General features: G+C 34.2%; 1 protein-coding gene across 13 annotated transcripts in view; it reads left to right on the plus strand.

The window, feature by feature from the left end:
• The window catches only part of LOC145286100 (calcium-activated potassium channel slowpoke-like), a 561,744-nt gene that overhangs the window by 290,831 nt on the left and 244,116 nt on the right, over positions 1-26,797 (plus strand). For all 13 annotated transcript variants that reach the window (XM_080134779.1, XM_080134782.1, XM_080134785.1 and 10 more), the window contains exon 4: positions 20,921-21,017. In XM_080134779.1, coding sequence (XP_079990905.1) covers positions 20,921-21,017 — 97 coding nt within the window. The remainder of the gene's footprint in view (positions 1-20,920; positions 21,018-26,797) is intronic.

Consider the following 26,797-nt stretch of genomic DNA (forward strand, 5'->3'; position numbering starts at 1 on the left):
CCGGAAAGCAGGAAAACGGAAGACAACTCCACAGACGTGCAGTTCTAAGAAAGAAGCTTTGTTCATGGAATCTACATTTAGGTTTAGGCACAGATAAAGAGTGGGGGGAATTATTGATAGTGTTTACAGCTAGACGAGTGTTTCTTGTGAAAGTTTGGCGAGGGGGGACCATAGATTGAAGCTCAGTCGAACACTTTCCATGAAAATAACGATACATCAGAGACAAACTCGCAACATCTCTTCTGTGAGATAGAGGTTGCAAGGAAGAGAAAAGGACATCTCCTATGAGGCTACAAAGTCTATTTTGAACTCTATCAAGGCAGGACAAGTCCTTTCTAGCAGCTCCTGCCCAGATGTGGCAACAGTATTCCATACTTGGACGTACCTGGCTCTTATATAGATAGAGAATAGCATCAGCAGTGAGATATTTACCAGATCGATAGAAAGATCCCACCATTTTTCCAGCGGCCTTGGCAACAGATTTGATGTACGTGTTCCATTTAAGATCAGGAGTAATGGTCAAGCCCAGAAGCTTGTCAAAATTTGAGGCCTCCTGAAGACGAGAGCCATTCATTTCAATTGATGCCAGATGTGGATTAGAATGTTGATGATGTAAAGAGAGAAGCTTGGTTTTAGATGCATTAAAAGTAACCAGCCACTCCTTTCCCCATTGTACTACGTGCTCAAGATCAGAGGAGAGAGAATTGGAGAGAACTTGGTCGTTTACTGTCTTAGATGTGCTACTATAAATGGTAGTGTCGTCAGCATAAATGTCTACAAATGATGTAAGGATGTGATTTGGAAGATCATTAATGTAGATCAGGAAAAGAGTCGGGCCCAGGATGGACCCCTGAGGGACACCGGCATTAATACTGTGAGCTTCTAATTTTTGCCCCTCAACTACTACTTTTATGAATCTATCAGAAAGAAATGATTTAATAATTGAGAAGACTTTTCCAGCTATACCATAGCTAGCGATCTTATGAAGTAAACCTTTATGCCATACCCTATCAAAGGCCTTAGATATGTCAAGAGCAATTGCCCTAGAAAGATTGCGACCGTCGAGAGATTTGCTAATCCTATGCGATATAACTGTAAGCACATCTGCTGTAGATCTAGCAGAACGGAAACCATATTGAGTGTCACTAAGAAGGTTATTTTTGTTGAGATGGTTGATTACTTCTGTATTTAACACAGATTCTAGCAACTTACTCATGACGCACAGGAGACTTATTGGCCTGTACCGAGAGGGGGATGAGCGATCACCTGAATTCTTAAATACAGGGCATACTGATGAAATTTTCCAGGGAGATGGGAAACTATTCTCCTTAAGACAACGTTTAAACAATTTTGTAAGTATGGGCGCTAGTTCAGGTTGAAGTTTTTTGAGTACTATAATTGGAATACCGTCAGGGCCAGTTGCTTTACTGGAATTCCAGTACGAGTTCATCTGATTTCGTATAAACTAAAATGTTACGTAGGGCGTACGTATTATTATTATTATTTTTTTATTTTTTTTTTTTTTTTAAATATTTTTGGGAAAAGTTTACTTTGATAAGTCCCAGCTAAGAAATATTGGTGTCTATTCAGATTGACACTTACGGTGGCAATTAAAAGTAAAGAAAATACAGAAAAATCTGTGTGATGTACGTGCTAGTCACTGAATGAAGATGAAATATCCCAAAAAGCATGTAATTTGATCAAGTAGTTTTTTTTTATTCAAACAAATCAAATTTTACGACTAAGTGAGTCGTAGTATTTTTGTCGACCATGATAAAATCTGATGAAATAAAAAAGGAGGGTACAACTTAAATCGAAGTGTCGAGATGAAAAACAAACCTTATATTCAATGCAGTTTAGTAGTAAAATCGCTAAAAAATCGTAAATTTGGATTTTCTTAGTTTTAAATAAAACTACTTGATCAATTTACGTAATGTTTGGAATATGATATCTTCATTCCGTGATTGATACGTACATTATACAGACTTTTTAAAAAATATTTTCTTTACTTTTAATTGCCTCCATAAGTGCCAATGTTATGTATTATGCCGGGGCAACGCCGAGTAGCCTTGCTAAAAGTCGATATATAAATCGGCGATTAATATTAAGAGTTAAATTGTAAAATTATTTGTGTCACAAAGAAATATTTGTTATTCGAAAATGGAATGTCGTAAAATGAATAGATCCTGGAATTTCGCTTTGACGGTAATGTAGTTTTCCAAATAGCAGACTCAGCATAGAGTTGTTCAACGTGACTAAATCAGGTATTGGCCAACGTGTTTAGAAGTCACGTGTCAGGTCATGGAAGTAAATGTCCTGTAACCCATGCCACACACACACATCCACTGGGATTTATGAACACTAGATGACACAAAGAAACTTTACTATATACACAACTCATCATATATCTAACGCTCTTTATATATTACTTATATATAGACCTTATACCCCCCCAACAACGTAACATCAATTTGAATAAGAACCGAAATATTTACTAACTTCAAAGTTGCCCTTATTTGTATTTCATTTGAAATACTTTTTTGATTTTGCTACTTCTGCAGTTTATGAACCCTGCTAATTCTGTTAGAGGATTTTCAAGTTATATGCAAATATTTTACAGTATCGTTGGTTTATTACATTGTTACCGAAATATACAGAATAGTTAATGTGTTAGGAATGGGTTTCTAAAGAATAAAGTTATTATTTTAGGACAGGCGGTTAACTGCAGAACTACTAAGAGTAATTTCGCTTTAAAAAATAAAAGGAAAAAATTGCCCCTCCTCCATCACATTTATGTATAAATGTAGATACATAAGCATATTTTCATGTTTTGCAAATGCAGGTATGTATTCACATGCTACGTGAATTTACTTGCGTAAGAAATACAAGTGGTACATGCGTAGTTTACAGACAATGTTGAAATAATAACGTTATTATTTTCTGTACTTTCACCTAACAATTTAATAAACAAAATATGTTGTATAAATTTAATTTAACTTGAAAATCCGGTGCTTCCGCTGAATATTTGCATGTTCGTATTATTTGGATTCTTTGGACTACTGTTCTCATATTGAGTGTCATTCTCATAGCATTTTAGCCGATGTAATCTTCGACATTCTTCAGGTGTATCAAACTCTGGAATGTTTCCGTCGAATTCGAGAATTTTGACAGTATTTCAAACGGAACCCTTTATTTACTGCACTCGTTCCATCATCCATGATTGGATAGAAGTTTTAAGTAATTCACAATTGTATTTTTCAGTCGCCCACGCTGAGAATTGAACTTTCAATCTTTAAGCGAGTATCACTTTTACAATTGATTTTTTTAAGTACTCATACCACTGCGCCATGGGTCCTTGGAATGAGAACATACTCCCTTTGTGAAGTAAATACAAGGTTCTGTTTGAAATTCTGACCACATTCAGTTCAACAGAAACATTCCTGAATTCAACAAGATACACCTGAAGAAAGTCAGAGGTTACATCGACCGAAACGTTGTGAAAATAACAATAGTAGTCTGAAGAATTCAAATAATGCAAGTAACCAATTCTCATGTCCAAAATTCAGAAACGTAATACTTGCTGTGTTTCAAATTTTAACGAAATCTACAAACACAAAACATGCTTGCTTTTCTCTTACCAGACGATTTTATTGAAATAAAATGATCAATTTCCAACTGCAATTCTTTTAACAATTTGCATTTTGAAATTGTACATACCAGACGACATTTTTTTTTTCAATGAGACAAATCAATTTCTCTATAACTTTTCTTTCAAGATACTTGGGATTTTTTTTTTCGTTATTGTGTTACAAACTTTTGTTTTAGAAAATAAATACAGACTAAAATCCAGTCACAGCCACCAACCACCCCTGTGATTGTTTTTCACTGATAAAGTGTTCAACCGATTATTTACGTAATACTTTTTGTACTACGTTTGCGAAAACACAGGAATTAGGTTTGGATACTTTCATCGATATTTAAACTACCGTCAGGAAATATCGACTTATTTAGTAATTGTACTAACTTCTTTTTTGTTATTATCAAATGTTGTTGTACTATCTCGTTCGTCGCAGTTGGGGAACTTTTATTTATTTTTTATTTTTTTTACACAAATAAAACTAGATTGCATGTAAATAAATACACATTTTTGTAAAAACAAAAAATGCTTATGCATTTACATTTAAAGGTGAGTGGGGGGGGTTACTTTCGTTTTCTTTTACGAAATTAGATTAATATATGAAGGTGATGCCCCACTATAAAATCTAAATTTCTTCTTTTTTTTTTTTAATCCACGTGCATCTTTTCTTTTTTTTTTTTTTTTTTTCAGGCTTTTTACATGTTATCGCCTGTGCTGCAAATATATATCTGGGCTGATGCATATATATACCACTAGTCTCTCACTCTCAAATCTAATTTCTCAAATTTAATAGGCCTTGCACTGTCGACCAAGTTTCAACCTCTGTCCCATCACTGCAATGTTGCATCCCTTTACACATGTTACAAGTACTTTAATGGAATGTGCTCTGATGAACTCATAGAACTTGCGCTCACTCGACGTATATATCACCGATTAACCCAAAAAACAGCAAAATCCCACCCCTTAAATGCCGGAAAGCCTTCCACTCTAATAGTTTCTTCCCTCAAACTGCTAGACTTTGGAATTCCCTCTCTGTTTCTTGCTTCCTTGACTGTACTAACTTGCAAGAGTTTAAATCTAATATGAACAGACATCTTGCTGCTCAACTCTCCACATTTTCTGCTTAGATACAATCCCAAATAGTAACCTCTTACATTCCAACTGGCAATATGTCTTGATTGGGAATGAAAAAGAGTAAAATTCTTCAATCAATTAATGAATCCAACTCTTAACTCATATCCCCATGTCCTTGTTAATTAAAAAAAAAAATTAAGTTGAATCCACGGGTTTAGCTGCGGTTTCCCTGTTATTCCTCTTTCTATAATCTTTATTGACTTGATAATGTAAAAAAGTTCTTATGTAACTTCAAACCATGGAAAATTTATTTTTCAGTTTAATTTTTATTATGCTATATATATATATATATATATATATATATATATATATATATATATATAGTCATCCACATACAGTACTGTTTTGCTGTATCACAGCTCATCAGTGCAGCTAGACTAGCAACTACCTCAAGTCAAGTTTTAAACTCGACTATCTTGATGACAGTCTATGCTCTTTACCGTTATGCTATTCAGTTTCTGCTAAGATGGATATGTGAATTATCAATGTTCAAACACTGTCCAAACGCCTAAGCTCCATTTGTTTACACAAAGAGCATTGTTTATCACGCTAGTGGCAGTTTGTTCATCACTTCCCAATATGCTGAACCCAAGATAGGGAGCATTTACAGTCATCAGCATACAGTACTGTTTCGCTATATCACAGCTCACCAGTGCGGCTAGACTAGTAACTACCTCAAGCTAGGTTTGAAACTCAACCATCTTGGCAACAGTCTGTGCTCCTAACTGTTACATTATATATATATATATATATATATCATATGTTATATATATATATATATATAATTATTTACTATAATAATTATTAAATACCTACAGACACTAGTGTTTCATCCTTTCTGGAATCATAAGTGCAGAGTGTCACGATTAACACCAGTTGATTGATTCGAACCTGGCGATAGAAGCCATCTCTGGCTTAATTAGCAAGAACCTAATCGATTCGGCTGCCGTTAACCGCGAGAAATGCTGTTGAATTTAAACATTTATTTTTTAAATGCTTTTTAATGTCTGTCAGGGTGATCTAATCATTATATGATGATCTGCACATAAGAGCTAAATTGACCGACTTTTTATTTCAGCTGAAAGTGCTCCACGATAAGAAACGAGTTCCTTTAAGGGGCTGACATAATTATTTACCATAATAATTATTAAATATCTACAGACACTAGTGTTTCATCCTTTCTGGAATCATAAGTGCAGAGTGTCACGATTAACACCAGTCGATAGATTCGAACCTGGCAACAGAAGCCATCTCTGGCTTTATTAGCAAGGACCTAATCCATTCAACTGCCCTTAATCGCGAGAAATGCTGTTCAATTTTAAACATTTATTTTTTAAATGCTTTTTAATGTCTGTCAGGGTGATCTAATCATTATATGATGATCTGCACATAAGAGCTAAATTGACCGACTTTTTATTTCAGCTGAAAGTGCTCCACGATAAGAAACGAGTTCCTTTAAGGGGCTGACATAATTATTTACCATAATAATTATTAAATATCTACAGACACTAGTGTTTCATCCTTTCTGGAATCATAAGTGCAGAGTGTCACGATTAACACCAGTCGATAGATTCGAACCTGGCAACAGAAGCCATCTCTGGCTTTATTAGCAAGGACCTAATCCATTCAACTGCCCTTAATCGCGAGAAATGCTGTTCAATTTTAAACATTTATTTTTTAAATGCTTTTTAACGTCTGTCAGTGTATATATATATATATATATATATATATATATACACACACACACACCAACATTTGTTGGATCAAGAAAATAAAATACTGGATGCTTTAAATCCACAGCAATGTAGTGGGGAAACATGTGACAGCAAGCACCGAGCGTACACAATCTGTCCAAGAATAAAAACCAACAAAAAATACAAATTGTCATTCTCTAAATAATGACTAATTGCGAGCAATGTTGAAGTTGATAGTGACACAGACTGATGACTCACCGTGCTATGTTCGCTTTTTTCCTGCTCTATAGCAGCACCGTGTTCATTAGTGATGTGACAACGTTCGCATGATCCTTCCTGTGTGTATACCTGATTAAAGCAGGGAAAACTAATGCTAAAAAAACAAAAAACAAAAAAACATAATCAGACTAGTATAAATATCAAAACTTGTTGATGCACGTTAGCAAAGTAACTCGTATTATGCCACATCTATCCCCACAATCAAAGATGTGACTTGGGATAGTTCTGCAAAGGATGAAAGGGAAATTCCGATGAAAGAATCCATTTAGAAGGAAAAGAGACAAATTAAGAAGATCATCAAAGGAAAAGTATTTACGATGAGATGCAAACTTGTAGATGGTAAAAACTATAATAATAATAAAAATCTAAAAGAATGAAAATGGTCTTTCGTTCAGAAGACAAAACGTAAGGAAAAGCTTGTAAAGCTGAAGATTAAAAAAAAAAAAAAGAAGAAAAAAATGTAAAGAAAAAAATAATGTGTCTCACAAATTGTGGACACTAGACTTACCCGTTGGGTCACAACGATTATAAGGTGTTTATTAATACTTCGATTTCATTGGAAAATTCATAACCTGGGCATATGTTAAAACATTGTTCTTGCATAAATAAAGAAAAAGAATAAATCTCCTTCCTATTTATTATTATTATTATTATTATTATTATTATTATTATTATTATTATTATTAGAATTGAGAAGTGGATGCTTAAGGTTGTGGCCAATGAAGTGGATGTATGTGAGACCAAGGCTGATTATGTGAAACGTATGGATAGAGAAAGGGCAGAGGAACTGGCTAGGAAGAAAATGCATGGAAGGTTCTTCTAGGATATAGCAGAAGTGGCTTATGAAAGATCATGGCAATGGCTTTTAGTTGGGTATCTGGCTAAGAGTACTGAAGCTTTTGTTTGTGCAGCACAAGAGCAGGCATTAGGAACACAATTGTTCAAAAAAGCTGTTCTAGGAGAGGAAGTTGCTACAGAATGCCGGATTTGTGGTAAGACCTCAGAGTCAATTGCTCACCTTGCAGCAGGGTGTAGTGGACTGGCCCAGAGAGAGTACCACAAAAGACACAATCGCATGGGACTCCGGATATATTGGGAAGTGTGTAAGAGGGTTGGGGTGAAGTGTGCTGGAAAATGATTTGAGGAGGTGCCTGATGAAGTGAGAACAAGTGAGGATGGCAAGGTAGAGTTATGGTGGGACAAAAGTGTCATAACGACCAAGCAATTGGAACATAATCGTCCGGAGTTGGTCGTCATTGACAAAGTCTCAAAAAACTGGCAGATTGTAGACTTTTCAGTACCCTGGGACAGGAATGTGAGAGAGAAGGAGAATGAGAAGTGGAGCAATTATGCTCCTTTGGCCTTAGAGATAAGGCGTATACATGGGGTTAAAACAGATAATCCTGGTCGTAGGTGGTACACTAGGAGTAGTATCAAGTCGTCTGGAAGGACAATTGAAAAAACTACAAATCCCCGATGTTTTAAGCAGCCTTCAGACCTCTGCTATTGTAGATACCACCAACATCCTTAGGAAAACCTTTGATCTTTGAAGCTCCTGGTTTGAAGCTGGGATTGCGAGAAATCCTCTGGAAATGAATCGTATCCCTTTCCAGAGAGACGTTCATAAACGAAATCAGAATTATTATTATTAATATTATCATTATTATTATCATTATTATTATTTACTCACTAGGAGTTCTTACACTGGCCATCATCAGTGATCGCTCTTCGATAATAATCTGTGATGTTCTATAGAGTTCAAGTAACAACAAATCTCTTTATCTAGATTTCCAGTGCTCTTCACCTTTTTCAATAACCTTTGCAAATGACTTTGCATTATCACAACAGTCATCTACCATTGATTTCTCGCTAGTGATGGCCATTATCACAACAGTCATCTACCATTGATTTCTCGCTAGTGATCTCTGCACTCTTCCAGTAGAGGTCTAGTTAGTGTTTTCCTTCTCTTTTTTTCTATCCTCCTTGACCCTTCATTACTACTTGGCTAGTTGATGCCGACACCACCGTTTTGGAGAAGTGGAGGTTAGGGTTAATTAAAAATTTTGCGGAGTTAGTTTTCTTCTTCTTCTTCTTCATTATTATTATTATTATTATTATTATTATTATTATTATTATTATAAAAAAAAAATAAAAAATAAAAAAAAATTCGCAATGTTTTAGGCGGCCTCCAGACCTCTACTATTGTAGATACCACCAACATCCTTAGGAAAACCCTTGATCTTTGAAGCCGGGATCGAGGGAAATCTTCTGGAAATTAATCCCATCCCTTTCCAGAGAGACGTTGATAAACGAAATCAGAATTATTATTAATATTATAATTTCATAGTATCAAGTTTTGGATGTTTTTGGTTTGATTTTTTCACCTTGAACCTTTGACTTTAGGCATTCAAGCTATACCTTCACACTTTTGCCATTCCCAACAGGCAAGCCTTTTGCAAAATTGTAAAAGAAATTCTCTCGTCAATCTGATTAAGCCATTTATGGTGACTATTCCTTATGGTCCCAAGCGTTCCAATTACAATGGGAATCACTTTGACTTCTTTACATTTCCAGAGTTTAATTTTCATTTCAAATCTTGATATCTATTTATTTTTTCATTGCACTTTCTCTTGCACTTTGGTATCGAAATGGCAGGCTATGTCAATGATTGAGCAACTTCTTCTGTTTTAGTTTATAAAAATTAAGTCGGGTTTGGAATATTCAATGACCTAATCATTTTGTATGCGCATGTCCAAAAAAACAAGTTAGACATTGTCGTTTTCCTATGCCACTTCTCATTGCGGTCTAATTCATAGAATTTGCATATATTCTAGTGTAGAACCTGAGCGACTTTATCTTCATTTTTTATATTGATGTTGAGCTAGTACAGAGCATTCTGATACGACATACTCTAATGTTTCTTCCCTTTTATTACACAATCTGCACATCGGTGATTCTGCAGGTTTGTTAATGCAATGTTTGATGGGCCTAGCACAAGTTCCGGTTAGTTCCTGGGCTGCCATTAAAGCGCTCTCAGTAGATATTTTAAGATCACCTCTGACTAACCGATTCCAGCTGTCATCATCTCTAAATTTATAGAATATAGTGTGTAGTTTGTTTTTTGTTTTTTTTTCTAAATAATTTTCCCCCTATCTCTTGCAGCCCCTGACTCTTTTTCACCCCTGGTCTTAGTATCTTTTCCCTTTTCTCTTCATGAAGAAAAGTTTTATTGCTTTCAAAAATATATTTAGATTTCTTTCTTCTATATTTACCAGATCTTCAACACTAAGTAAGCCTTGACAACCTTCTTTTCTAGATAGATACAATCGATTTACATCGCATGTCTTAGCAAACGACTCATAAATTGTAAGCATTTTACCTGTTTTTCAATTAATGATTATAGTGTTTGCTAATGGGCTGTGAGACTAGGGTTAAACTAAAAAAAATGCCACATGATGATCCCTTGTTAAAGACTCAGCATTATAAAATGAAGGTCAAGAGGAAGTGGATAATCCTAGGAAATAATTTTTTTTTAATTGCTATAATTTACGATGCTTTATTTTCATAAAAAAAGCAAAAATAAATTCATTCATATCTTTTTACTACAGAAAACCATAACTTTAGTGAAGGTAATTTTATTTTAAACAAAATAATGCATTTCCACGGAGATTTAAATAAAAAAAATAATGAGTTCAATATATTCCGTGACCATTATATGATAAATCCTGGAAATTTCCTTAAAATTGGTTAATTTCCTGATTTTTGGTGAATTTTTAAGTAAAGGGAGGGGGTCAAAATGTTTATACATTTTGAGCATCGGCATTCATTTTGCACGTACCTATCTAAATACCTATCCCATTTCAGTAACATTTTTCTCTTAGTGAAATATTTCATATACCATAACACTGAACAATTGCAGTGCCATCTCTTGCTTTAATCTCCACCCATCTCCATGGCAATCCAGTGTTGCCCGAGGGTCATATTATCCAAAAGATCTTTACAAATGGTAATATATATATATATATATATATATATATATATATATATATATATATATATATATATATATATATATATATATATATGGTCCTGGTTACTTTACTTTGGACTCAATGGCATGTTGACATCTCATGATTCTAAATCACTTTCTTTTGTTTTTCTACTTCACAGATAACATTAGACGTTACTTCTATATAATTATAATTTATTTTTATTACTATTGTTTATGTTTTGTTTTGTTTTAAATAATGACTTTACACACAACTGCATAAAGTGCAGTTGTGTGTAAAGTCATTATTTAAAACAAAACAAAACATAAACAATAGTAATAAAAATAAATTATCTTGTTCTTTCTTTAAGTACTTTAGTTGGAAAGAACATCTTAAAACCTCCATTATCTACCTACTTCAAAGCTGACTTTTTATTACTGACCACAAGTGCTTAATAATAAATAAAAAAAAATAAAAAAACTCTGAAAATTTGTCTTCACTGTGTCTTGAATCACGCCAGCCTCAACACATTTGGAACAGACAAATATAGTTTCTTATTTATAACCTTTTCTTTCATTTTTCTTTGTTTGTTTGTCTCATTAGTTTTTATTATTTTTTTTTATCTTTTCCCCATTTTATTTGATACAACTGAAATCTGTTAATATGTGATGACGGTGCGAAGAGACCAAGGGATAAGTGGCCTTAACTGGCATGCGCCTGCTGCAAGGAAATAGTAGCTGCATATTGTAGCAGACTTGAAACTGATTATGCAAGATAAGCACTTTTGGCAATACTAAGAGCTAAATCTCCCCACAGTTCCCTGTTAGACCCCCCCCCCAAATAGTAGTCTCAAGTAGTAATTGTTTGGAGCGAAAATAAGTAGAAATAAAAATGTTTAGATTCTATATCATTACATTATTACATCGTGATATTATCACATTATATCATTACAGCATTACATCATTATATTGTTACATAATTATAGTATTGCATCATCTTACCATTATATTGTTACGTCATTAAGAGATTTTTTTTGGATGATACACAGCTAATCTTGTTTACATGTGTCATCAACAACATTATTTAGTTGAATTAAGGCGAGTACTGCTACTACTACTAAGTACAAACGTCTTATCTTTTGTTGGTAAAGAGGAGAAAGAAAATAATCTGGCACTCGACGTAATTACTGAGAGCTGGCATCCAATATGTTCATTCAACTCTAAACAATTTACATGACTGAAATAGAAATTAGCCAAACACATCTTTCATAACATTACTGTATTTTTTGCGTAGAAGGAACAGTGGTACAAATGAAAATGGTAAGTCATTCAGCATACTATGACTCCCTAATAAAAAATAAAAATAGGCATAATGATCAAACAATGAATAACTTTCAATAAAGCAAAGTTTGAAAACGGAATAATATTTTATTGAAAGAAAGATGTTTTGGCCTGCTTTGTGTTGCGCTGTTTGTTATTGTCTCTCATGGTTACTTTCTGTAAACAGAAAAGTATATGCAAGTTTATCAGAAGTAGTATTTTAGCCGTTTTCTGGTTGGTATTGTTGCTTCTCATAGCTAGTTTACTGTTGGCGATGCTGATGATTGAGGTTCACACTGATATGACAAAATATTACAGTAGAGTTGCTGTTGCTCGTTGTAGCTGCTTTAATGTTGGCGATGCTAACGATTGTGGTGAAATATCGGAAGTATTATCTCGAGCTGGTTGCTGTTTGAACAGTTTGATTCTCGCATAGCGAACATAGGAAGATATTATTTCACTAACAGGGATCCTAGATGAGATAATAGTTACTGGCTGGTTTCATTTGTAGGGAAAAGTATAAATGGAATCATTATACTTTGTAGACTTACTGGCTGCAATCTGTTCGCTGTAATTGTTTGCCGTTTATAGATGTTCACATGGAATTTTCTGAAATAATTTTCCTTTTGCATCTATTGTGTAGGCGTTTTGTTAGGGTCTGCACATTGTTATTTTGTGTTCTGTAGTTGGGATAAGATTTTTAATTCAGTCGCAGCCATGCAATGTTGAGTTTATAAAGCTAAAAACAACATCTATATATAAAAGTGAGAATGTGTGTGTGAGAACACTTCTCAACCAATATATTCAATGAACTTTTGATCTACAAACATGAAATTTGGCATATATGGTAATCAGACACGAGGAAATTTTTTAATCCATTTTCATCTGGAAAAAAGGGCTGCTAAGTGGTCAAAATTGAAAAATTGGTAGGTGTGGACAGATTTTTATGTTTGCTGTTTCATGATTGCACAATGTGCATGCACTAGTCGTTCACATGATGTTAAGAATAATAAGGTTTGACAATAAATTTTTGAGATCGTGTTCAGTTGGGCAAATGGTTACCATACTTAACTCATTGTCTTAAGGTTTCGATCTCGGCTTGAGTAATTTTTTTTTTTACTTACATGAAGTGAACTGTTTAGAAAAAAAAAACATAATACCTGCATACACATATTTCAGTTTATTTTCGTTTTTTTACATTATTTTTTAAAGGAATTTAACGTTACATTTAATACCGAGCAACGCTGGGTACCTCTTTTAGTTGTCTGTAATAATACTCAATGTTATAATGCTCAATAATGTTATAATACTCAATCATGTAATAATACTCAATAATGTAATAATACTCAATAATGTTATAATACTCAATAATGTAATAATACTCAATAATGTAATAATACTCAATAATGTAATAATACTCAATAATGTAATAATACTCAATAATGTAATAATACTCAATAATGTAATAATACTCAATCATGTAATAATACTCAATAATGTAATGATACTCAATAATGTAATAACACTCAATAATGTAATAATACTCAATAATGTAATAATACTCAATAATGTAATAATACTCAATAATGTTATAATACTCAATAATGTAATAATACTCAATAATGTTATAATACTCAATAGTGTTATAATACTCAATCATGTAATAATACTCAATAATGTAATAATACTCAATAATGTAATAATACTCAATAATGTTATAATACTCAATAATGTAATGATACTCAATAATGTAATAACACTCAATAATGTAATAATACTCAATAATGTTATAATACTCAATAATGTAATAATACTCAGCTCACGTCTTTCAATCATAGGCGTGTCGTTTTTCTTCTCTCGAGGAGAACTCGACGCTAAAACATCTTGGTCTTTCCTTCTCATCAATCTTGGATTTCATATATTAAATCCATTGCTCTTTCTGTTTCTCATAAATCAGTTCTCTTTCTCGTTTTAAACACTTTCTCACACCTGAGGCTATCCTCTATCTCTACAAATCTACCATCAGACCATGTATGAAGTATTATTGTCATATTTGGGTTGGTGAATCTCTGTCCTATTTCGAGATTCTTGATGAGGTACAAAAAACATATTTGTAATTTGATTGGGCATATCTGCTCTTTTATTCTGCAACCTCTTTCTCACAAACTTGATGTTACTAGTCTTAGTCATTATAGCATGTGTTTTTCAAAATTGTCTAATCTATTCTTTGCTTCCTTTGCTCCACCCCGTTTGACTTGTTTATTTAATCCACATGAGTAGCATGCTCTCATTCCATTACTGAATAGAAGTCCTAAGTAATTCCTAATTGTATTTTGAGTGTCGCTCGCACTGAGGATTGAACATTGAACCTCCATAAAAGTGTAACTGAATTTTACCAAGTATTCTATCCACTGCGTCACGAGTCTATGTGGACCATTATAGTATGAATTTTAGGAGCCTTAAATTTATTTCTTTTCTTACTACCACTGTGGATGAAATAAAGGGTTCCATTTGATATTCTGTGCAGATTCCTGAGTTCGACAAAAAGATTCCTGAGTTCGAAAAGATACATCTGAAGAAGATCAGAGGTTACATCGACCGAAACGTTGTGAAAATAACATGATGAGAATTGTAGTTTGAAGAATCTATAGAATACGAATACTGAATCCTCATATAAAAAAAATTCAGAAATGAAGTATAGGTTTTATATTATTGAATTATACATGAGTTGAGATAGTAATCCCAAGCCTGACAGAGGGGCTAAAGGAGGGAGTCTGAGACAACGTAAATCTTGGTCTTCTCATGGATTTTGGCTCCACTGTTTATTGCAGGATAAACGTAACCTTATATGGGATCCAGGTGGATCCAAAAGAGCCATTTCAAAAAGATTCAGAAAATCTTCTGATTGGTTCAAAATTTTGTTATTTGCTTTATTGATTCATGCGAATGCATGCACAAATCTGACTGGACAGAAACTAGTTTAAGCGTTTTCATTTTGGACTCTGAAGAGTAAATTTTGCTAGCTATTATTCACACAACATTTTGGCCATGTAATCTCCAACTTTTTCTAAGCATAACGGTAGTAAGTAAAATTCAATTGTAAGTAACACTCTTCTGGAGGTTGAAGGTGCAATCCACTGTGAGGACGATACTCAGATTGTGAATTACTTTAGACTTTTTTCCCGTCATGGCTGATGGAATGAGAGCATGCTGCTCCATGGATTAAATAAACGGTTCAGTTTGAAATTCCGCACAGATTCCCGAGTTCAACAGAAAGATTCCTGAGTTTAACAAAATACACCTGAATAATGTTGGCAGCTTTATCGGTCAAAGATTCGTGTGAATAACACTCAAGATGAAAGCTGTAGTCCAAATAATACAAATAATACAAATTATGGATCCTCATCTCAAAAATTCAGAAACGTAGTATATGTTTTAAGGGGGAAAAAATGCAAGTAATAATTCTCCAAACAACTACTATTTAATTATCTTAAAATTTAACTAATCGATTCAGATACCATGTATTTGTTTACAACTAGAAAACTAACATGTTAGCTATAATATGTGTCGATGAAATTCATTTATTATTATTATTATTATCATTATTATTATTATTATTATTATTATTATTTAACTCACTAGGAATAGTTACACAAGCCATCATCAAAGATCGCTCTTTTAGAACAACTTGTAGCGTTCCCTCGAGCCCGGACTTCCAGTACTCTCTACATCTAAGAATTTGTGTTATTGCAACAGCCGCTTACCATTGCTTTCTCATGGTGGTGACCATTCGTCTTCACTGCAATTTGGGTGGCAATAAGCCTCTCCAAGGTCTCAGTCCTCTTTGCTCTCAGCCAGCAGAGATCTAGCTAATGCTTTCTCTCCTCGGTCTTTCCATCCTCCTTGATCCTCATTATTTGGTGTGTTGCCCGTTTATGATGACATTCACACACACACACACACACACACACACACACACACACACACACACACACACACACGTTCTTGGTTCCATGTAACGCTTTTTCATGTTTTGCCTCTGCAGCAGTTTGTCTGGCCCGCACATGTGGTTCATGTGTATTAGTCTTCACATTCAAGGGTTTTCCTTAATATTTCAGTTGTTTTCATTATTGTTATTCGTTGTATCTTTCCAGTCATTCCTCTGATTCTAATTTCTCCCATTCTTATTTCAAAGTTTTTCAGAATTGTTCCTTGTGATCCTACTATTATTGGTATTATTTTGATTTTCTTCATCATCCATATCCCTTTCAGCTCTCTGGCTAGCTCTGTGCATTTGCTCCGTTTATCCTTTTCTTTGATATTCATTCACCCTGTGGTCAGCTGGGACAGCAAAGTGTACGATTTGACAGGACTTTCTTGCTAATTATTATAACATCCGGTCTTCATTATTATTATTATTATTATTATTATTATTTCACTCACTAGGAGTTCTCACACTGGCCATCAGAGATTGCTCACTGACAATTATCGATGGTGTTCCCTGGAGTCTGGGTGACAACAAGTCTTCCCATATTTCCAGTATTCCTCACCTCTTTCAACAACCTTTACAAATAAATTTGCAGTCACTTGCCGTCGATTTATCACTGACAATGACCATTAGTCTTCACTGGAATATGGCTGGCAATAAGCCTTCCCAATGTCCCCGTCCGCTCTGCATTAGTCCAGTGGAGGTTTGGTAAGTGCTTTCACTCCTTGGTCTTTCATCCTCCTTGACCCTTCAACTATTTGGTGTATTAATTTTTTTCTTTTTCCTTCTTTTTTTTTTTTGAGTGGGATGGGGAGGAGAGAAATATGAGTAGGGAAAAGATAAGAGAGATGGGAGGAGGAAGAAGATGGGAAGGAGAGAGAGATTGGAAGAGGGGGTAGTAGTCAGTTTACAAATTCGCAACTTCAGTTTTCTTTATGTTATTTTTGTTTTATTTCTTTTGCATCTTCTATATGCCCGATTAGCGATTGTCATTCTTGTAAGTTAAATTTCACATTCGAGGGTTTTCTTTAAGACTTCTACTGTTTTCAGAATTACTGTCCATTGCATGTTCTGAGCTTTTCTCTTGATTCTGATTTCTCATGGTCTTGATTCCAAGTTCTGTAGGACTGTTCCTAACGTTCCTACAAGTATTGGTATTATGTTGATTTTCTTCAGGTTCTATATTTTTTTTAGTTTTCTGGCAAGTTTCACATATTTGTTTCGTTTTTCTGTCTTTTTGCTCTTCACACTGGTTTGCTGGAATAGCAAAATCTATAGTTTGACAAGTTCTTTTGTCTTGTTGATTATTATGGTGTGCAGTCTTCTGGCTTGAGTGAGTTTATCTGTTTGTATCTCCATATCCCAAAGGATTTTGTGGTTTTCATTTTCCAGTATAGCCTCCAACTTGTGTTTAAACCATTTGTCTGTGTGTTCGAGATGCAGTTGTCTGCATAACTCCCAGTGTACTACCTTTCCAAAGCAGTCATGTCTGTCCCATTCGCTTATTATGTGGTTTATTGTTTTGTCTTTTTTTGTCCACAAAGTCTGCATTTACTGTCTTCCTGTATTTTATCTATTTAAGTTTTAATGTGGTTCGTACTAATCATATTGTCCTGTGTAGCTGCCAGTAGAGATTCTGTTTCTCTGTTTATGTGTCCTTTAGTTAGCCATGTCCATGTGTTTACAGGATTCTCTTCTTTTGTCATTCTTATGAATCGTCTATGTAGCACTTTATCTTCTTGTCTTTTTGTTTTTGGTTTCATCATATCCTGTATTGTTTTTCCTGGTGGTGTTTCTGACTGCGGTGATCAGTTTTTCTGTGTTCTGGCTTATATACTTTTCCAAGTCTTTTTTGTGTGTTCTACACAGTCTTCTATATTTATAAGTCCTCTTCCCCTTCATTCCTTTTCACATAGAGTCGGTTGGTATGGTTCTTTGGGTGTAATACATTGTGCATCGTCATTAGTTTCCTAGTCCTCAGATCAAGATGCCTAAATTCCTCTTCGGTTCAGCCTATGAATGGTTCAAAGTATCTTATTAGCGATACTGCCAAGGTGTTTATTCTTTTAATTAGATTTCTACTGTATAGTTTTATTTCTAAGAGTTTTCTTGTTCTTTTCATGAATTCTTTTCCAATCTTCTCTTTCACTTCTATAGATTTGATAGTATCTGCTTCCAGGACACTCAAATATTTGTAAGTGTCGTCTTCTCAAAGCGCCCTCACTCCTCTTGGTTGGACAGTTCAATACCCTCTGATGTCTTTAGTTTTCCCTTTTTCATCTCCAGTAATGCACACTTTTCCATCACAAATTCCATTCCAATGTTCTGGCTGAATATCCTGGTTGTGTTTATCAATTTTCCTAGATCCTTTTTGTTTTTTTGCAAACAGCTTCAGGTTATCCATATACATGAGGCGGTTTATTCTTTGTTTTTGTGTCTGTCAACTTGTATTCGACATTACATTTTCTAAGTACGTAGTTGAGTGATATCATGGCTATGACAAACAGTAGTTGTGATAGAAGTTTCCTTGAAAGATTTCTCTCTCTGTATTTTCATTTCAGTCAGGTGTTGTCCTCCAGCTGTCAATTCCAGTCTCTGTGTTTCCATTCTTTTCTTAATAGTATTAATAATTTTTTCGGATATTTTGTATATTTTTAAACATTCGATTATCTATGTTTGTGGAATTCTGCCATAGGCGTTCTTAAAATGGACCCATGCCATGGTTATGTTCTTTTCTGCTTTTGCCTCTTTCAAGATATTTTGGTTTATGTATAGCAAATCGTGTGTCCCTTTTTTTTTGTCTCTGGCATCCTTTTGTTCTTCGGGCAGTAGTCCATGAGAGCTAAGGGAGGAGTAGATCTGTTCACTCAGTTGTGCAATTAAAATTTTCCACATGGTCGGTAAGCAGGTTATTGGCCTGTAATTGCTTGGTGTAATCCCCTTTAAAGTGTTTTTTTGTATTAACGTAGTTCTTCCTTTGGTCATCCATTCTGGTACTTCCGTTTGCAGATACATCTTCTCAGACTTTGTACCTGTCTATCATGTAGTGTCATGAATTTTTTAACCAATATGTATGCATACCATTGTGGCATGGTATTTTCCAATTTACCATTTTCCTAAGGGTCGTCTGGAGTGTTTCTTCATTAATTTCCGTTTCTCTTCTTTCTCCAATTTCCTGAAGTTCATTCTTTATGTCCTTCAGCCATTTGGCGTTTCTGTTGTGATCTTGAGGCTGTTCCTATATCTGGTTTCAGAAGTGGTTGGTTTCTGTTGGATTCGATTGTTCCGTTTTTATTATTCCTCAGTTCTCGTTTTGATAGAATTGTCTTTCATTGGTTTCAAAAGTCCTGTTTTATCCGTATTGTTCCAATTTATATTTGTATTGTCTCAGTCTTCCTTCTTTTGCTGTTATTTTTTGTTTTAGTTCTTCATGATTCTTATTGCGTCTTTCCTTGTGCGTCAGATTTCCCCTTTCTGCAGATTTCTGTTTTCTTTCATTCTATTTATGGGTTTCGCTTCTTTTCTAAGTTCGGTGATCTCGTTTTCCATTTTCTTATTTACCGTCAAGGTTTTGTAGATTCTTTGTTTTGGATTATTTTTTGTTTTTGTTTTTAGTTTCATATTTACCGATTTGACACCAGCATATATCAAGTTGTTTGGATATGTGATAGTATCTATTGGGATATATGGAAGGAGTCTATTCGCTTTTTCTGTTTCTAATCTTAACTTCTTCTTCTGTTGATTTCTTAGTGACGGTAGTTTTGTTTTATCCTCATCCATAAATCGTTTGATATTTTCAACTTCTCTTGTTTCTGTTTCACTAATGGACATTTCTTGCTTTGTTGTATCAGCTATTTTTGTTGTTGTTGTTACTACTACTACTACTACTACTACTGTTACGTTGTATCTATAATAAAGGGTTGAGTGTTTGTTCCGTCATCTCTAATAATGGATTAGAAGAGATGACGTGTTATATTATATATTTATGTTGTATCATAAAGGGAATCGTGTGTGAGTGACATGTATTTTCAGAACCTACCTTTGCTTCTTCGATGTTGGATCATCTGGAATTTCTCGTCCTGGAGGGAGACTTGATACCTGTTTTTGGATGAAGATTCAATCACTCCAAGACAAGGAATTAGTTCTATAGTTTATTTCACTTTTCCCAGATGTCCTGCAGAAGTTGGAAAGTGAAATCAGCCTGTGTGGGTTCTTCTTCTACACACGTCAGCGTTCGTCCCCCCCCCAGTGAAGAGGAGGAGACAACGGGAAGCCGTCCGTTGTTTTCTGAGTCCAAATCAAATCTCCACGATTCAGCTAACCTGATCACATGACTCACACGCAATCAAATCAGCTGATCTTTTACTTCCGGCCAACGTGTCTACACTATAACTCACCTCTTCCCCTCTCTCTCTCTCTCTCTCCCTCTCTCTATTCCTTAACACTACTACTACTACTACTTCTACTTCATTAAGAGTTCTCACACAGGTAATCATCAGAGATTGCTCACTGACAACAACCGGTAGTGTTTCCTGTAGTCTAAGTGACAACAAGTCTCCCTAGATTCCCATTATTCTCCACCTCTTTCGATAACTTAAATAAATTTGCATTAGCACAATAGTCGCTTGCCATTGATCATGATTGGAATTTGGGCGCCATTAAGCCTTCCCAAGATTTCAGTCCTCTTCACATCCATCCAGTGGAGGTCTGGTTATTGCTTTTTCTCTGCCTTTCCATCCTTCAACTATTTGGTGTAGTGCCAATCGATGCTAACTCTACAGTTTTTTTGTTTTTTTAGGAGGGGGGGGCATTCAATTTATAATTTTGCAGTTTTATTATTCTTATTATTATTATGTTGTCATTCTTTTTTTTTCTTTCAGACAAGCTGTTGAGTCCTGCAGGCCATGGTCATTAAGTACAACACAACAAGTGGATTTAGCCTTCAATGTTTTTTTTATGATATATTTTTTTATTCGTGTGAGTATTTTTTGCGTATTTAATTTTTTAAATCACTCCAAACAAAACATGAAGCTATTTGATGTAAGGAGTTAAAAAATACTATTTCATGCTCAAAATCTAGCCAACGGTAAGCGTTAAATGCATCTGTTCCGGTCCAGAAAACAGCAATTTGTCCCCCCTTTGTCAGAACCATCACTCAAGGAATGCGAGAATTAAAGAACAGATTAAAGCCAGCGAGAATTATGTCGATTTTCTTTATAAAAATTTGATGCTCCTTGTGTTCACAAATTGCATGTGGCCGTTTCTACACAAACCCAATACTTGTTGATAGTTGTGTCAAATGAATTTATGGATAGGAAAATGGAAGTTCAATTCGCAGTCTTTTGCACAAACAAATATGAGAGAGGCAGAAATGTAGCTAATTTTTTTTTTTTTTCACTCAACAATGAATTGAGGATGTAAAAAGTAATTCAATGTTGGTTGAAAGTGGGCAAACATTAAATGACGTCACAATATTTCTAAGATGATGTGTTACTTTTTATATTGTTTACATGTTTGGATCAGCTGTTGTCATGGTGATTGTTGTATATGTTCAATGTTTTCATCAGGGTTAATATAAAAACCGTGGTAAGGATACGCCCCAGATATGTACATCATGTTTTCCTGCTAATGTCTGCAATCACACACACACGCACACACACACCCATATATTGCTACGGTCCTGATATGACTTGTCAAACAACAAAAATGTCTTATGAAAATATAATTTTCCAGATTCAGAGAAGATATCAATAAACGCACCACAAATATAACCCCTACCTCTCACGCATTATTTTCCAGCATCCTGATGGATTACAAGTTAAATGAAATCCTCAACTACGGGACCAGAAATGTAACAGTCTACTCTCGGATCCTTTAAAAGTCATTCACTGGACACTGGAACCATGCATATAGTGTCGGATTTAACTCCAAAATGCAGACCCTAAGTCTGTGTGGCAACACAATTCCACATCAGCAGGATTTTGGAAATACTTAAACAGTACTTTCGCTCTCTGAGACATCTCTGGGGTTGGCCTTATGTTTTTTAGTTGTTGCTAGTGGTTTCTTTTCTCACAAAAGGTTATCATTCGGCTGAAAACCGCCATCGTTTGAAAATGTTTGGTTTTGGTTTGTGAAAAACTGAATCACTTTCAAAACATGAAAAGGGCACAAAATGATTAACAAGTCATTGGTAACTGTTTTCTTATAAAGAAAAATTATTCAATTAAATATCCCAATAGTATATACATGTACATATATATTGTCCGCATATAAATAAAAGTTGAAATGAGTAGTCATAATTCTTTCTCTTTTAAGAAATACATTTTGGATGGCTAGAATCTGTTTTCAATTTAACTCTTTTTTATAAGTTCATCTGAGTGCAATTGAATTTTGGAATTTGGATACAAATCCGGGCGCTTGCTTCCCAAAACGATATGGATTCCTCTGGCATTGACAAGGAGACTCCTTAATCCTCGAAAAGGCTTTTCTTTTATTGAGCCATCATTTGCTCTCCTCTCTCATTGAGACTTATATAGTTAATTTAATAATTTCCCTTTTTCATTATTTTTCTCCCCCCCCTCTCTCTCTCTCTCTCTCTTCTCTCTACCAAATCAACGTTTTCCATGTAATAAACAATGGCAACTTTACTTGGGAAACCGTATCTGTCATTAATCGGCCAGAAACACCTTAGTTGATCTTCTTGCCTGTGATCTTACCAGCTGGGTTTTTTTTTTTTTTTCACGCCAGTGCTGGGAACAAGAGCTTTGCCTGTTTTCATAATAATTTATGAGAATCCACCAGCATGGTTCATCGGCTTCACTCGGGATCCATAATATCGCCATAGCTGAAGAAACAACAGTGATACAAGAAATTGTATAAGAATATATAATTCATGAACATGTAGATTAATAAAATAGATACAATAAGAATAGGGAAGAATACTAATAAAAGAAACAGGGGGATATTTTGGCTTGGTGAAAATAAGGTTTTAGGGACCACATAAATTCAAAATTGTTAAAACATTTGCATGAAAAAGAACAATTTGGGGGTTAGAGAAAACAAGTTTCATGGTAACAAAGCAAATTAAAAGTGTTAAGATGTTGGCATTAAAAAGTGATAAGGTTTTGATAAGCGGAATGAAAACCATCTTTCTGTAAATGAAAACGATTCAAAAGCATATTTATCTTTTGTAGTAGATGAATGCTGGTCGACTGAGAAATTAATATTTTTTAAATCAAGAAGGTGATGAAATGTTTGGTGCTTATATATATATATAGAAGTGTGCATCTGAAATATGACATTTAAAAATTAATTAACAGAAAGCTGCTTCAATATATTTATGTATCAAACAAAAGTAGATGTCTACACCAAAAATTATGGAAAATTATCGAGTAGAATTTTAATTAAAAAAATATAAATCAGTTTTATCGTCTATTTCCGATGCTCCATTGATTCTCCATTGGCGCAAATGCAAATGGGCGAACAGAGGAGATAGTTCAATAAAATGCACTCGTGCCAATGGAAAATTGAAAAAATATGATAAACTGATTCATAATTTTAATAAACTGATTCAATAATTTTCCTTAATTTTTGATGTCGATGATTACTTGTGCTTGATACCAAAAAGTTTTCCTGATGATTTATTTTGAACCGATATATTTCATCTGTATATTTCTATATATAAGCACCAAATATACTATTTCTATATATAAGCACCAAATATATTATTTCTATATTAGCATCAAATATATTATTTCTATATTAGCACCAAATATACAATCATACTGTTTAGATGATTGCTGTCAGAATTCCACTAGATTCAGCAAGCAGGAATTCTTCAAAAATATTTCAGACGTGTCTCCTAATCAATTTTACCGGAAAAAAGAAAGAAAATTGAAAAATATTTTTTTAAAAATTCCATTAAAATGTAAAAGTTGTGAATGGGTTAGTAAACACTCAAAATCGCATATCACTATTTATCTACATTTTAAAATACATGGAAAAGATATAAGCAACCTTATCTAACTTACTATTTTAATGGGGTGTTTATTTCTTTTGGATTTGTTTCAGGTAAATAAACACAAATTGGCGCTTCTACACTATTAGGACGAAATTTTGTACTTGATAAATGGAGTTTTCAGATAAAAAAACAATGTTTTCTGCTGATTTTTTTTTTTTTTGTCAATTCTAATAAAATGCAATGGTAGCTTCCAATTTATGCAGTCGAAATTACCTGAACATTACGGAATTATTTAAAAACAAAAACAACTTTAATCATTTCAGCAGGTAAAAAATTACGGCCATCATGTTTAAATCGAAACGGAAAATTACCTCCCTTTTAAACTCTCCTGTGTTCTACGATGGTTTTCTTCAAATTCTATTTTTTTTTTATTTTCTTTAATAATTTTCTACCTTATCGATTTTCATAATTTTTGGATATAATCATCTTAAAAATACGGGGAATACATAGATACATGTGAAATTCAGTATTGCGATTTCCAAAATTTCGTCCTAATAGTGTAGAAGTGCCCTCAAATTTGTTAAAGAGTTTGGGCGTAAAAATCACTTATTTGCTAACAATCCAAGAGATGCAATTCCATGCCTTGAGATCAGGAGTCGCCATAGTTTTAGAAACAGGTGCTATATTGTTGACTTTTTGAGCTAAAAATAAAAACAAAAAATGACCCGGGCATGTATTATACTGATTACTCGTTAGTTTTGATTTTTAATGAAATTGATTCTCCAAACGTCATTCTTTTAATCATTTTCTGAATAAATAGAAAAACCACCTCACTATTTTCCATTTTTAAAATATTTTTCATGAAAATTTTTACATTTTTACATAAGCGGGGCTGGATTAAAGACGTTAGTGGCTCGGATGTGGTCCCTTGCTTTATATGGTAGACAGTGTTCTCTGTTCTGCTAAATAGAGAATTTTTTAGCTCTTACAATGTGATATATTAGATATCCCATAAGATGGAGATAAACTGATAACAAATTTCTATAGGATTTGTTCTCGAGTATGAGATAGCTTGTAGGAAACTATTTGGAATATGTGGTGGGTGTAGGGTAAATGAAGGTAAAGTAGAAGGGTAGAAAATGCTTTACATCTGTATATACGTGTGTGTGTGTGTGTGTGTGTGTGTGTGTGTGTGTGTGTGTTATTATATGTAGTGTACAAAGTATGTGTATGCGTAGGAGGAGAGGGGGGGGGTAAATGTAGCCATTCTGATTTCGAAATTGGATCCATCTATACGTATGCTTATAAAAGTGTATCCCGGTGAGAACCCTTTCATATATATCTTTAGGCAGACGTAAAGATACGAGGACCAGTGCATCCTTGCGTGTATCTAAACATCCCATTGACAGCAATGTTCAGAAACAGGGTTTAAAAACGAAAGATAATAAATGTCATTCTACATATGAGTGGCTTCCGGGCCGTGATAAGTAGTGACCACCGTGTAAAAAAAAAAAAAAAAAAAAAAAAAAGCAGCATATCTATATCACATATCTATATCACATATCTATATCACATATCTATATCACATATCTATATTATATTTCTCTTAGTAGATTTTTCTGTCTGTCAAACTCACTTTTTTTTTAGGAAACTACTGGTCGGATCTAGCTAAAATTTTGTATGGACCTTTGTTATGATAAGGTGCAATGAACTAAGTATTATGGTATCTGTCAGATGCAGAGTTAGAAATTAATAAGGATTAGTATTTAACACAAGACAAGCACAAAGTTAATCATACTCAACCATCAATTTGGCATAAAGACACTCATTCTAAGGTTATAACTTTTGTCCGTTTTTAACAGGTTCGAAAGTCTAGTTTATAAATATACTAGCTGGCCACCCGGCGTTGCCCAGTCGTACAATACGCTTAAACATGATATTTTAACTTATGCAGATTGCGTATGTATTATTAATTATAATCAATCCGCTATTTTTTTTTTTTTTTTTTTTACACAGTGATCACCACTTATCAAGGCCCGGAAGCCACTCAGGGATAAGGGTTATTGCAAGTACATTACGTTAGTGTGGAGATTTGATGAAGTGTTTAATTAAGGGGGCGGTTCATTAGGAATTTGTTAACGTTGGACTTAAAGACATCCAAGGTGTAGTCAGGTGGGAAGCAGGCAGACGGAACAGAGTTCCACAGGCATGCAGTTCTAAGAAAGAAGCTTTGTTCATGGAATCCGCGTTTTGATTTAGGCACAGATATAGAGTGGGGGAAATTTTTCACAGTGGATTCAGATTGATTATTATATATTATGAGGAATAATTTGCCCGGTGGACTAATTTGCAAAAAAAAAAAAAAATAACAAAATAATAATAATAATGTCGTTCATCAAATTCTGTCTGTGTTTGTTTACAATATGATGTCAGCTGATATTTGGGCTTGATGATCTTAAACGTAGTCTTTCTTTTACTATTTCCCTTGGCCGGTGTAACATAAAATATTCCCCTGTAAAAATTCTTCTTCTTTATCTATAAGAGAAGAAAGACCATTTTTAAGATCGGATTTCTTTTCGATTTCTGATACTTATCGGATGAATTTCTGTGCAAAACATATCTAAGAACACTGCCAGACATAAAATAGCTTTATGTGAAATTTGAAAAAGATAGACACAGCTGTTTCGGAACTTATGAGGAAGGAAGGAACACACACACACACACACTCTCTCTCTCTCTCTCTCTCTCTCTCTCTCTTTCTCTCACACACACACATACACACTCCCTCTCTCTCTCT

This window comes from Euprymna scolopes, chromosome 10, assembly GCF_053919585.1.
Source record: "Euprymna scolopes isolate OS-2025 chromosome 10, ASM5391958v1, whole genome shotgun sequence".
In the NCBI taxonomy this organism is placed as follows: domain Eukaryota; kingdom Metazoa; phylum Mollusca; class Cephalopoda; order Sepiida; family Sepiolidae; genus Euprymna; species Euprymna scolopes.